We start from the raw sequence: 14,466 nt of genomic DNA, 5'->3' as shown, positions 1-14,466 counted from the left end.
ACACTGACAGAGCTGGTATACGGAGAGGCTTGACGTCGGTCTAATCTAGTTTTTTTTTCCTGTTTCAACTATCAATCCAAAAATATAATGTCATGCATTAATTTACTAAAACGCCAACAAGTTCCAATATTGATACAATAAACCCAATTATTTGTTCCTTTTTAAACATTTCCCCTCCAAAAGGACTATAACTGAAACCTTCTGAATTGTGGTGAAGGTTAGGGTCACTTTTTTCTTGAGGATGACATTAAGATGAGGCCTTCGTTTTCTGCCATACATCTAAAAGATAGAAAGCACAAAAGTTAAATAAAATCCACTAAGACCTCTCTTTACCATTTTCCCACTTTCTTTTGAGCAATAAAACAGAACGAAAACAAGAAAGAAACCAGAACCAAAATGGCACTGAGAATGTGGGCTTCCTCTACAGCAAACGCTCTCAAGCTCTCTTCTTCTGCCTCCAAATCTCATCTCCTTCCAGCTTTCTCCATCTCTAGATGCTTCTCCTCAGGTAAAAAAAAACAACAACATCATCATCCTTGTACACAACTTGTGTGTTGCATTGCTCTTGTTTTAGGACTCTTTTATCTTAAAAGTATTGGTTGGTGTTTTGGGTTTGAAGTGTTGGAAGGACTTAAATATGCAAATTCACATGAGTGGGTGAAACATGAAGGCTCAGTGGCTACTATTGGCATCAGTGACCATGCCCAGGTAACAAAAACCAGAGCTCATCAGAGAACTAGTTTAGATCAGATTACTTTCTGAAAAATAGAGATTATAATAAAAATGTTTGATGATGTGCAGGATCATTTAGGAGAAGTTGTGTTTGTGGAGCTGCCTGAAGAAAAAAGTTCAGTGACCAAAGAGAAAAACTTTGGAGCCGTGGAAAGTGTTAAGGCAACAAGTGAGATTATATCTCCAATCTCTGGTGAAGTAATCGAGGTTAACACAAAGCTCGCTGATTCACCTGGCTTGGTAAGTTTTTTTTCTTCATCTGAACAGCTAAATTAAGTGTGGTGCGTATCAAAACTTATATGTTGGTTTTTCATTTGAGTAGATCAACTCAAGCCCTTACGAAGATGGATGGATGATGAAGGTGAAACCAAGCAACCCTGCAGAGCTGGAATCCTTGATGGGTCCAAAGGAATACACCAAGTTCTGCGAAGAGGAAGACGCTGCTCACTAGGGTTTCTTCGTCTTTCCCAGTATGTCCTAAACAAAAAGCAAAACAAGAGAATCCATGCTAAAAGTTTCAATCTTTTCACTACTTCTCAATGTTTACTACCTCTGTATCAAATTTGTATCTCTGTAATACTGTTTTGGTTAAAAATCATTCGATGAGTCTCAAGAGAGCTTTAACTAAGAATAACACAGAGAACAAAAACTTTCGTCAATTTTCAATCATATATAGTTGAAGAGGGTCTAACTTTCAAACAAAACCAAAGTCGTCTGCATGAGAAAGGAAAAGACTTTGATCTGTACAATTACTCCTATCAGACAGCTACAGCTGGTGAGGGTGAGGGTGAAGGTGACTCGTCGTAGGAGATGGAAATCAGCTCAGACCTGAGCTTTTCCGCATCTTCAGAGTTTCTTTTAGTGACGAGTCCGTTTGTTGGTTTCATATCAGAGGTCGTTATAGACTCTTGCTCCTCTTCAGGTGAAGTGTAGGAGATGGCAATGAGAGACTCACGTGCTTCTTCTTGAGAGATATCGTTACTCGGTTGTTCCATCAAACAATCAATGCCTTCACACGCTTTCTGCATATATTTTTTTTAGTAGAGAAACCGAACACATACTTGTCAATGTAATAGAAACACAATTTACATTACACAAAACCCGATCCGTTCCAAAGCTAACTAGAAAGAAAGTCTTGACCAAAAGAAATGAAGAAATTACATAGAAGCTTAAGACAGAACATATGTTAAAAGGTCAACGCTTTACATTTCATATAACGAATCAATCACTAACAAACCAAGCGTATAACCTAAACCTAGAAACAAAGCCCTAAAACTCCGTTGACCGAGTCAAAATTTAACCCCCAAATATAAAGTCAACGCAATTTATTTATTTTTTTCGTAATTTTTTTTCCATGCGATGTTATCGGAGGGAATCAGTAAATCAAAAACATATTAACAAAAAGAATTATCCAAATTCTATCTTTCCCTCCGAACAAATCTCTCCTTGTTCTCGCAGGGAAAAATAGTATTGAACAATAATCCGATACAATTGATTATAAACACAAGTGCGAAAGGAAGAAAAAACAGAAAAAGGAGATCGATGAAACTGAGGAAGGACGAAAGGGACGGAGAAGCTGAGGAAGAGAGAAACATACCTCTTTGTTTCGTACTACGGCAATTCTAAACGCAGACAAAAAAAAATTAGATAACTGGTTTTTATTGGCCATTTTTTTTCATTCCACGTTTTTTTGACCAAATTATATTCTTTGCCAGCTAATTCCCACGTCGATAAACTTTATTCAATTACCAAGTGGGTTTTTTTTATTCTAGATTTTAGCATTCAATCTTCTTATCAATAGACTTTTCTGGATAACTGAGTTTGATTTTAGCATACTATTCTTTTGTCATGCTATACTTTCACATTATTGCCCCCAATTTGTTACCACCAAAAACTGATTTATTTTTTAAAGTTATTATAATTCATAATAAATGTATAGATTTTTTTAGTGTTCAGTGTAATCAAGTCTAGATTTGATATGTCGAAAAAAGTTTGGATACGTGAGAAATCAACAATGGTTATAATTGGAAAAAATAATTATAGCAATCAGATAAGATTGAAAAATATAGGATATGTAAAATAATATGATAAGGCTGAGAAAAATATGTAAATCCGAAGAACATATCTAATCCGATCCGGAAAACATAGTATTGAACTTGTATCAAGATCGGTTAAATATTGGTTTCAAAATTTTGGTATCTGGAGATTCGGAATCGAACATGATCCGAGCCAAAATATTTCGGGTACCCGTTTGTATCTGAAATAGATTAATAAATCTAAGTATATTGATTATTTTAAAATTTAGTATATATAAAAATATTCAAAATATATAAGATATTTTGACATTATCCAAATACTTGAAAGTATATACATATAGTTAAAAATAAATGTATAAAATAGCTAAAAAATACTCAAAACACTAAAAATAGTTGAAATATCTATTGATTCGCTATCCAAATATTCAATACAAACAAATTTATATGTTAAGAATAAGTTTTGAGAAATTTAAAATAGGGTCCCCTTTAAAGCATATAATGAACTATAAATTTTTTTAAAATAATTTAAACCAATTATCCGAATCTGAACCGAACCCGAAAGATATGAAACGAATTGAAACCAAAATTTATAAAAAAGCGAATGAAGCTGAAATCTTTATTCCAAAAATTTTAAACATTAATAAATCGGAATCGAACCCGAATGATTACCCGAACATCCACCCTAAGAATAGGAATTTTTTTTTTGTATTTATGTTTTCATTTTTTTTGTCAATTTGCATTTATGTTTTCACTAGGTGAAGATAGCATTAATTTTAATAAAACTAAAAATATACGTTTCTATAAAAGAATAGTCAATTTAGATCTATAAGGGAATTACGGATAGAAGTCAATTAAATTCACGTAGGATCGAATCAACACTTAACCCTGTCATTCAATATCGTGTTCCAGCTTTTCCTTTGTAATGATGTGCGCTTGACAACTTGTGATATGTATCTAACTTCATGAAAAGCAACGACGATGGTGCTATAGCAAATCAAAAATAGATTAAATAATCAAAATTCGGTGCACGGTGCGGACATGAATTCGATTAGTATAAAATTATATATATATACTAGATTAAGATCCGCACCTTGCGCGGGATAAAAATTATATATATAAATTATTTTATGTATTATATGTTCTTACATATTATGAAATAATAAATATATATTAAATAATTAAAAGTCAGTAACTATTACATATATAATAAAATTGGTGCGAACGTATAAATCAATTTTATCAATACAAATAATTTTTTTAAAAAATTTGATAGGATATGTAATTAAATTTAAATGATATTAACATACATAGTATATTTTTAATATTAATGTCTATTTTTTTTAATGGTGTTTTCTACTCATATGTTTTTTTTTATCATGTGTATCTTTAATAGCAAAAACTTTAAATTACTGATAACAAAATTTTCATTGTGGGACTAATAATTTTAGTAATTGATAACTTAAAAAAAATTATCAATGTTAGTTCAAAACTTTTATCAAAAAAATTATTCAAAGTAAATTTTGAAACTAAAATATTTATTTATTCAATATGGTTTATAGTTTAATTTAGAATGATATATATATACATATATATTTTAAATCTTAATGATTAATTAAATTAGACTTTTACTTATATGATTTTGTAATCATTTGTATTTTGTCATAACAAAAATTTTAAACCATGGATCGCAAAATTTGAATGTGAGACTTTTAACAATTTTAGTAATTTATAGTCATTTTTTAAAATTCAAAATATAAAATATACAGAAAAATCTAAATTTTTATAATATGGTTATTTTGTTTTTTTAAAGTTATTTTAATATTTTTAAATTAAACAAATTTGATAGAAGATACATTTTTTTTATCAGATCTTTTTTATTCAAAATCATTAATTGTCATATATACTTTACCCACATTAGGCAATTCCGTAATCTTTATTTAAGGAAATAATAATTGACATTAATAATGAATTTATGGTTAGTTTAATAAAAAGTTTATTATATAATTAGATGGACCAACCTATTTCTCTAGTAATTCTAAAAATCATCCTAATGATGACATGTGGCTACAAAAAGAAGTTGTAATGTTTCACAAATAATATATAGGGGATATATATATATATATATATTGTACATAGTTGTCACTTATATTTTTTTGTATACCTAATTGTCACTTATATAAATCCTCTATATATTAATCCAGGAACATTCAAAAAGATGTAACCTCAATTTTGTAATAATTAAAAAAATTTCTTGCTTATGTGTCAATCAATTAGGTAGTTAATTAATCTTACGTGTCAGCCTCACATTGAAATTAAAAAACATGTTGGGCCAATTCGATTTTTATATCTCATTAGAAACATTTAATACCAACTATATGATATTATATGATATTAATTAAAGCAATGTGGCTATTTATTATATATTATTTCCTTAAATAAAACCTACAGAATTACTTAATGTGATTATGATATATAGTAATTAATGATTTTAAATAATGAAGATTTGCTAATAATCTGTATGCTTTCTATCATTTTTGTTTAATTCTTTACTATTAAAATAAATTACATAATTACATTAATAATAGATTAAAAATTTAGATTTTTTTGTATATGTTGTATTTTGAATTTTTCAAAACGAGTATAAATTACTAAAACTGTTAAAAGTCTCACATAAATTTTTGTGATCAATGTTTAAATTTTTTTCTATAATAAGATACAATGATAATAAAATCATATAAATAAATAATTTTATTTTAATAGGTGTTTATGTTAATATATATATATATAATTCATATCGTTTAAATTTAATTATATATACTTCATATCGTTTAAATTTAATTATATATCATATACGGTAGATAAGATTGATTGTTTTGATTTATTTATTCTAAAATGGTTGTGAATAAACAAGAGCGGTCATTTGATTTATATGTGCAAGCCAATTTATTACATAATAGTAACTGTTTTTTTAGTTATTTAACATATAATTATTATTTTATTATTTCATGTTATGCAGAAAAATATAAAATAAGTATTTATTCTGCACAAAGCGCAGATTTTAACCTAAGTATGTATCTCTTTAATAATTTTGAATCTTAAACATTTTCTAAATCTCATGCCAAAATAAAAGAAAGAAATGAGAATAAACTCAAAAATCAATATTTATATCGAGGAATAACCAAAATGACACAAAAAAGGAGAAAAATATCGAAGATAGATAGGATTGGCATGTGAACGTAAACTTCTCATAACCATAATTAACTTTTAAATTACTAAATCATGATATAAAACCTAGCGAACATAGTTTCATTGTAACCAAATAGCAGGCATGAGATTCTTCGACCTAAACGTTAGGTTTTTATGCGATAAATAATTTTTTGACCTAAAATATTTAAAAAAATGAGATCAGTTCATTAATAAAAAATTATGTAATTAACAAATTTTTTTTTAAGAAATTGTTTAAGGGCCAAGTATATTTATTCGATCAATAATATAAATGTTTTTTTCTATACGATATTTGTTAAATAATTTTCATATAAATTTATCATGCGCAAGACGCATGTCTTATCCTAGTTATAATATATTTAAAGATATAACATCAATAGTGCATTATATATGGATGCTGTTAATCATGCATGTACGTATTAAAACTTAATTTATAAATTGATATTCGTAATGCTTATCTGAAAAACGTAAAGTATATATGGGCTGTTAATCATGCATGTACACATTCTCACATTCACTTTCACCCTCATTCTCATTTTCACCTTCAATTTCGTCTTCACCGTCAAAGTTCTCTTTCACATAGTATTGATAAAAATCTTAAAATCTCTCTTACTTACATTCATTGTCTCAATCTCATCCTCACCCTTATCCTTATCCTCATTCTCATGTTATCTCAGTCTCACGTTATCTCACTCTCATGAATTTTTTTGCAGAGCATTGTTTTTGTACTAGACCACTATCATTTTGCGGTGAAAAAACGTGTCTAGAGCAAAAATGAAAAAGGGAAACTGAGTTGGTGAAATTTTAAGAAAACAAAGCAACACTTGATTAGTTCAATCTTGTGTTTGTAGAAATAATTTTTGCAGTATACATTCATCATATCAACAACAAATCAACCTCATTAACTCGCTTACTCTCGTTCTCATTCTTATCACCACATTCACCCCACTCCAACCCTCACTCTGTTTTTCACTCTTATTCTTACTTTTACCCTCACTCTCACACTTACAATCACTCTCACTCTCATCCTCAGCCTCATAATCACTTTGATAAGTCTCACCCTCACTCTCACCCTCACTCTCATTATCACACTCACCATCACCTCCACCCTAACATCACTCACACTCTCATCCTCACCATCACCCTCAGTCTCGCTTTTACTTACACGCACGCCTACATCCCAAACCTCACCTTCAAAGTTCTCTCATATAGTATTTGATCAAATGATCTCAAGATCTCTCTCTCTCTCTCTCTCTCTATATATATATATATAGACATATATTACTTATATTAACTCTCTTACTCTCACTCATCCTCACTCTCACCCTCACCATCATTCTCATCCTCACACTCTCACTTTTACCTTCACCCTCATCTTCATTCTCATTCTCACTCTCATCCTCATTGATGTAGCCAAATATCTACCTGCATTACTCACCTTCATTCTCACTTTCACACTCACACTCACACTATACTCATATTCAAATTCACTCTCACATTTACAGTCACTCTCACCTTTGTCTTAACTCTGATCACTCTACTTTTACTCTAATTCTCACATATACTATCACCACCATCCTCACCTTCACTCATATTTATCCTCATCCTCACCATCACCTTTACTCTCATTCACATCCACACCCTCTCTCTCTCTCTCTCTCTCTCTCTCTACATCTGTGTTTATATCAGTTAAATTTAATTATAAACAATTATTATTTAGATTTATTTACCATAAAATAATTGTAAATAGTAATGATTATTTTAATTTATATGTCCGCACTAATTTAGTTATATATGTAAGAGTCATTTACCCTTTCAATAATTTAATATAAGTAAAAAATGGAAATAAATAAGAATACATGCATGAAATTGTATGTATATACAACATTCATCCCGCGCAAGGCGCAGATCTTAATCTAGTTAATTAATATAAGTTCATCTGGTACATAACTGATTAACTATTTAGAATTACGAAAATTTAAAATATTTTGAATTAGTAAAATTTGTAACTATTTGAATTTTATTCTAAACGTAAATTATGTTAAACCGATATGTATTACGTAAATAATTTCCAGAATTGTCTGTATTTTCTTGAATGGTATATATTTTATTTTAATTACCTATTTTTATTTAACATATTATATTTTATTTATCTATTGTTTATCCTGAAACTTAAACTTTGTTTATATGTATATTTTTGCATCCAACATATTTTATTTTATTTATCTATTTTCATATTCATATATATTATTCTTATGCTTCTTATTATCATAATATTTTTTATGTATCCTCTTATTTTTATGTATCATCTATTTCCACTATTTGAAATATATTTGGTCTATAAATTTTCTTTCTCTCTTTTCATCTCCTTCTCTTTATGTTTTTACTCTTCGGATATATATTCAACTAAAATAACATAATAACTCAGTAATATTACTTAGAGTTTGGTAAATCTAAAAAATTAATTTGTTTTTCAACTTTGACTTTGTCTATTCGTGAAAATCTTGGCATTTGACATAGTTTTCTTTTATTTATCTATATCTAGCTATTCTTCTTTCTCTATTTTTATATTCATATTATTGTTATGGTATTCTTATCTTTGATATTTTTAATCACTGTTTTTATACATTTTTTGCTCAATTTCGTAATTTTCTTGTTAATAATTTCGACATTTTCTGTCTGTTAATGTTACTATCTTATAATAATTTCTTTTGTTTTAATGTTACTATCTTATAATAATTTATTTTGTTTCAAAAACTCTCTCTCTCTCTCCCCCCCTCTCTCTTTCTCTCTCTCTAACCTTCTCTCTCTCTAACCTGAGGACAAGATTGATATTAATACATGGCATCCTTGCCTTGAATCAAATAATTTCTTATACAATTTGCTTTGGAAAACTACTGAGCTATGAACCAATCATTGATAATATAAATTTTTAACATAGTTACATGATATACCATGCATTTTATAGGTTTTTAGACACAGTGTATAAGTGTTTTACATTACAAGAAAACATATTTTTTACTAGGGCAGTATTCGTTGTAAATTCGTCGTAAACGGGGTGTTACGACGAATTAACGTCGAAAGACGTTTCGTTGTTAAACGTCCGTCGTAACGGGGTTTCGTCGTAAACGACTCGTTACGTTTACGACGAAATATATTCCTCGTAAAGCGCAGGGAAAGGATTCGTCGTAAACGACACGTAAGCTTTCGTCGTAAAGCCCACGTAATTATTTCGATGTAAAGCACACGTAAATACTTTCGTTGTAAATCACTCGTAAACATTTCGATGTAAAACCCTCGTAAATCATTCGATGTTAATCACTCGTAAACATTCGATGTAAACTCCATGTAATGTTTACGAGGATTTTACATCGTTTCTTATTATATTATTATTAATTAGTATATAATAAATTTTAATTTATATTTAATATTCAGAATTTAAAATAATTTAAATTTTAAAACGAAATATGAAATTGAAAAACATATTTTAAAAAGTCATACAATAATATTTAAATTCATAATACAAACAGAAAAATAAAAAAAACTACATATTCTCGAAGTAGTTGGTGGGGTTGCTCGGCTGTTGACGGGTTGGATCGGACTCTTGGGGATCTCGTGGTGGCATTCCAAGAGCGGCTCGTCTCTCACTCAACATTCTCTGCATAACCGGGTTTCCCACGGCCATCACGTCTAGCAAATCCTCAAGAGAGTCTAAACGAACCTGCTGGCTATCCATTCGAGCCTTCATCTGAGCAGTCTCTTCATCCCGTCTCGAAGTGTATGACGAAGTTGCCCTTGCAACTTCGTTAACAGAGCCTATACCGACTATCCGTCCCTTCTTTTTAGGAGCCACCTATAAAATCAAAACATATATTAATATAGTTAATTATGTTAAAATATTTAAAATAATGTAAACAGAAATTTTAAGTTGTACCTCTTCGAAGATTCTGTCGACCTCTTCGGTGGACAATGTGACTGGTAATCCATCGGGAGACTCGTGGGTTAGTTGCGTCTCCCATTCTTCAATCCGACCAGCCACTGTTTGGAAGAGTTTCTCAGATGCAGGATCCACAAAAACTCCGTCGGATGTGGCGTGAGTCATCTTGAATAGGTCAGACAGAGAAGGTAAGACTCCCGTCTTCTCGAACTACAAAAAAAAAATTAAATTAAATATTATAAATTATATTAATTGAATATTTTAAAATATATATTTAAAACAAAACTTACAGCTTCTAGACGGACTCCTGCATGAGGTTTTTGTCCGGTTCTGTGAAGCATGGGCAAATGACCATCTTTATCCTTCGTCATTCGAGAAGCCGAGCACGAATTGGCCTTTTTGATCGAAGAGGGGTGCTCCCAATAGGCGATGAGGCCATCCCACACATCCATCGTGTGCTCAGTGGGCTTTCCCTCATACCCGTAGATCTCCCACTTGTCCTTCCAATCAGAGACTGTGTTGCAGAGGCGGATTTTTGCCTTTGCAACGAATTCCGCCTTCACCCTCTCGGTGATTCCCAAAGACCAATGCCACTTTTGCTGAAACATAAAAATTTTGAAAAAATTACAATTAATAATAAATATTAAAAATATATATATATATATATATATTTAAAATTGAAAATTTAATTAAATTTAAAAATCTTACCGCAAAACATTTAAACCACGTGATCTTAACGTGATTTGGTGTCTTGCTCCAGTTCGGGTATGCCCCGTCGTAGTAACCCGTAATCGTCGCCGAAACGCTCTGGCTAACACGGTTGTTAGCCCCAAACCTGAAAAAAACAATTTAACCGTTAGAAAATAAAAATTAATTAAATTTTAATGTAATAAAAATTAATAACTTACCAATAAGTTCCTCGGGGTCTATCGGGGTCTAGAACATCCAAACCCTCCCGTCCAGGCTGGGCAAGCAAATCCTCCACCGTATATCTCACGAAGGGAGCATATGAAGGCACACGCAAATCCGGATGAACTACACCTTCTGGGACAGGCTGAGGTGCAGCCGCTGGAGGAGGAGGTGGAGGCATCTGCGGTGGAAGAGGAGGATTCGAAAAAACTCTCTGAGAAGTCTGAGAGTCTGGAACTGCATCGGAAGACGATGGACCGGAAGAAGATGTACCGGAACCATCGCCAAACAACTGAGCATAAGTAGGTGCTGCTGGTTTCCTTCTAGGAGCCATCTAAAAAAAATTTAAATAAATTTAATTGTTATATTTATTGTGATGTCAATTATAGAAAGTCTTGTTCACCAAGATTTACTTGTACTTGGTCTCCAAGCTAAAGCCTCATATTGTATCCCTATATAAAGAGTTCTTTATTCATGGAATAAGACACACAAATTCCTCTCTTCTCTTGTCTTCTCTTCTTTATTCAAAACACGTTATCAGCACGAAACTCTAACGGTCTTGAGCTAATAGGTATAGATTCTTATTATGTTATATTTTTAGTTTCTGTTCAATCCTTTTTCAAATCATGCTTATTATCAATTCATGGCTTGTAAGAATGGATTCATAGTTCATACTTGATTGATTGAGTTTATAAGTTTTTAGTCGACCATATTGATTCGACCTTGTTTTCAAGGAATGAAAATCATTGAATCTCGTTGAGATCGTATCGACGTTATGAACCGAATCACGAGTAACCATACGCTATTGCTTCTTTTATATGGCTTAATACTCGTTTATTATTAATTGAATACGGCTCTAGATCCATGGTTTATTATTAAATTGAATACGGCTCTAGATCCATGGTTTATTATTAAACATGTGAACTACCAATGCCTTTAAATCATAGTAGTTAATCACATCGCTTGTACACATTGATTTTAATTCTTATACATGCTAGCTATTTTCTTTCCTCACATGTTTTTATTTGATTAGACATATTAGATATAGCCCACATGTGTGAATCGATTGTTTTTTTTTTTAACAGCTGCATTGATCTTAGAAAATTACGGCTGCATATAATTATTGATAGCATTCACAAATGAATATTTCATAGTTTTGACTTTACGGCTGCATACCATATTTTTATTAATATTGTTTTTATGGCTGCATCCCATAATATTGTTCTTTAACATATAGATATGCTTCGCTCGAATTGATCAACATGACACGAGTTTATTTTAGCACACTAATACAATGTAGATTGTTAACTCATTATTGCCTTGCCGTGTAGATTGATAGTTTGGTAACACGTTTAGTTTTGTGGAGCTACGATTATTAATTAATTAATTTTTTATTTTTACTTGTGAGAAACGTTATGCATTGATTATAAAATATTGATATTGCCTTATACATTTTGTACGTAAATATATGCATATAGAGCTTATTTACTTTTTAATAAGGATGATTTCATTTTTACTTATTTTATTTATAAGAATTTGATTACTATTTTATTATTTCAGTGAGCTATGTCGAAAATTTCTAGTCTTGAATTTGAAGTTCTTGATATCACTGGAAACAACTATTTGGCTTGGGCATTAGATGCCGAATTTTCTCTTAGTGCAAAGGGACTTGAAGGTACAATCCTAGAAGGAAATCAAGCCGGAAATCAAGATAAAGCAAAGGCTATGATATTCCTTCGTCATCACCTCCATGGAGATCTCAAAAATGAGTATTTGACGGTGAAAGATCCACAAGTCCTTTGGAACGATTTAAAGGAAAGGTATGATCACCAGAAAACTGTGATTTTACCTAAAGCTCGTTATGAATGGGCACATCTGAGATTACAAGACTTTAAGTCTGTAAGTGATTACAACTCGGCCTTGTTCAAAATTACTTCCAAGTTGGAGTTATGTGGGGAGAAAATCACGGAAGCTGATAAGTTAGAGAAGACATTCTCTACTTTTCATGCAAATAATGTTGTCTTGCAGACACAATACCGTGAAAATGGATTCTAGAAGTATTCCCAACTTATATCTGGTCTCCTTGTGGCTGAGCAGAACAATGAGCTTTTGATGAAAAATCATGGACTACGTCCAACTGGTTATGCTCCATTCCCTGAAGCGAATGTGACTGAACAGAACAACACTGGCCGCGGAAATGGCTACACTCGTGGTCGTGGTCGTGGCCGTGTTCGTGGACATGGTCGTAGAGATACACGTGGACGTGGATATGGTCAAATTCGAGTCCGGGGAGTTTCTTTTAAGAACTCTAACTCTCACCAGAAGTGGGAAAAGAAAGATGGTGACAAACAAGAAAATGAATGCTACCGATGTGGAAGTAAAGACCATTGGGCTCGTACGTGCCGTACACCAAAACATCTTGTTGCCTTGTATCAACAGTCAGTAAAACAAAAGAGAAAGTATGTGGACACAAACATGGTGTACGAAGGTGGAGAGGATGATTTTGATTTTGGTGATGCCACTCACCTTGACCTTTCCGATTTTCTCGTTGATGAAGAGAAAAAGTGATTGAGCAATAACTATTTAAGAGATGCTTTGTTTTAGTTTATTTATTGGCTTTTAATCATTTGGCTTTTAGTTATTGGCTTTGGTTTTTATTTACTAAGATGTTGTTTCTTTTGCATTAATGAATTTAACCTATTTTATTATTTTATATGAGATTATAATTTATTTTATTTATTTATTTGAAGAGAAATGGATGGTGGAGATTTATGCTTAGTAGACAGTGCAACTAGTCACACAATTCTGAAAAATAAGAAATACTTTTCTCATTTAATAAATAGAGAAGCAAGTGTGAGCACTATAACAGGTAGTGCAAAGATAATTGAAGGCTCTGGAAGAGCAAACATAATACTTCCTATGGGAGCACAACTTGAAATTGTTGATGCATTGTATTCCCCTAAGTCTCAAAGAAACTTACTAAGTTTTAAAGATATTTGCAGAAATTGATATCATATTGAGACTAGGAATGAAGGAAATATTGAATTTCTTCACATTACAAGTATTATTCATGGCTCTAAGAAAGTAGTAGAAAGACTACCAACATTCTCCACTGGATTATATTACACTAAGATTAGTGCAATTGAGGCAAATGCCATAGTAAACCAGAAGTTTACTGAAAATATTACTGTTTGGCATAACCGGTTAGGTCATCCCGGTTCAACAATGATGCGAAAGATAATCACAAATTCATGTGGGCATCCACTGAAGAACCAGAAGATTCTTCCTAATGATTATTCATGTGCTGCTTGTTCTCAAGGCAAATTGATTATAAGGCCTTCACCAGCCAAGATAATTCATGAATCAATAAACTTTCTGGAACGTATTCAAGGAGACATTTGTGGGCCGATTCACCCACCATGTGGAACCTTTAGATATTTTATGGTTCTAATTGACGCATCAACAAGATGGTCACATGTTTCTTTGTTATCAACTCGCAACCTGGCGTTTGCGAGACTGCTTGCTCAATTGATCAAATTACGAGCACATTTTCCAGATTTTCCCCTTAAGGCAATTCGCCTAGACAATGCTGGTGAATTCATGTCCCAGGCTTTTAATGATTATTGC

The 14,466-nt window shown here is 31.6% G+C and overlaps 3 protein-coding genes across 3 annotated transcripts; 2 read left to right on the top strand and 1 right to left on the bottom strand.

The window, feature by feature from the left end:
- The first annotated feature begins 220 nt into the window (after nt 1-220).
- On the top strand, nt 221-1,345 carry LOC106361639 (glycine cleavage system H protein 3, mitochondrial). The gene is made up of 4 exons (XM_013801420.3): nt 221-508; nt 620-708; nt 802-972; nt 1,055-1,345. The coding sequence occupies exons 1-4, from the start codon at nt 397-399 to the stop codon at nt 1,181-1,183; spliced, it is 501 nt and encodes a 166-aa protein (XP_013656874.1). The 5' UTR covers nt 221-396; the 3' UTR covers nt 1,184-1,345.
- Nucleotides 1,346-1,370: 25 nt separating this feature from the next.
- On the bottom strand, nt 1,371-2,486 carry LOC106361640. Its single transcript, XM_013801421.3, has 2 exons — nt 2,330-2,486; nt 1,371-1,754 (listed from the first exon to the last, which is right to left on the bottom strand). Exons 1-2 carry the CDS (start codon nt 2,399-2,401, stop codon nt 1,491-1,493), a joined length of 336 nt encoding a protein of 111 aa, XP_013656875.1. The 5' UTR covers nt 2,402-2,486; the 3' UTR covers nt 1,371-1,490.
- A 9,919-nt stretch (nt 2,487-12,405) lies between these two features.
- Nucleotides 12,406-13,407, top strand: LOC106359156. The gene is made up of 2 exons (XM_022702478.2): nt 12,406-12,738; nt 12,937-13,407. Exons 1-2 carry the CDS (start codon nt 12,406-12,408, stop codon nt 13,405-13,407), a joined length of 804 nt encoding a protein of 267 aa, XP_022558199.2.
- The last annotated feature ends 1,059 nt before the right edge of the window (nt 13,408-14,466 follow it).

This window comes from Brassica napus, chromosome C5 (assembly GCF_020379485.1).
Source record: "Brassica napus cultivar Da-Ae chromosome C5, Da-Ae, whole genome shotgun sequence".
In the NCBI taxonomy this organism is placed as follows: domain Eukaryota; kingdom Viridiplantae; phylum Streptophyta; class Magnoliopsida; order Brassicales; family Brassicaceae; genus Brassica; species Brassica napus.
Note: the sequence above shows the minus strand (reverse complement) of the source record. Positions and strands in the feature narration are given on the sequence as shown.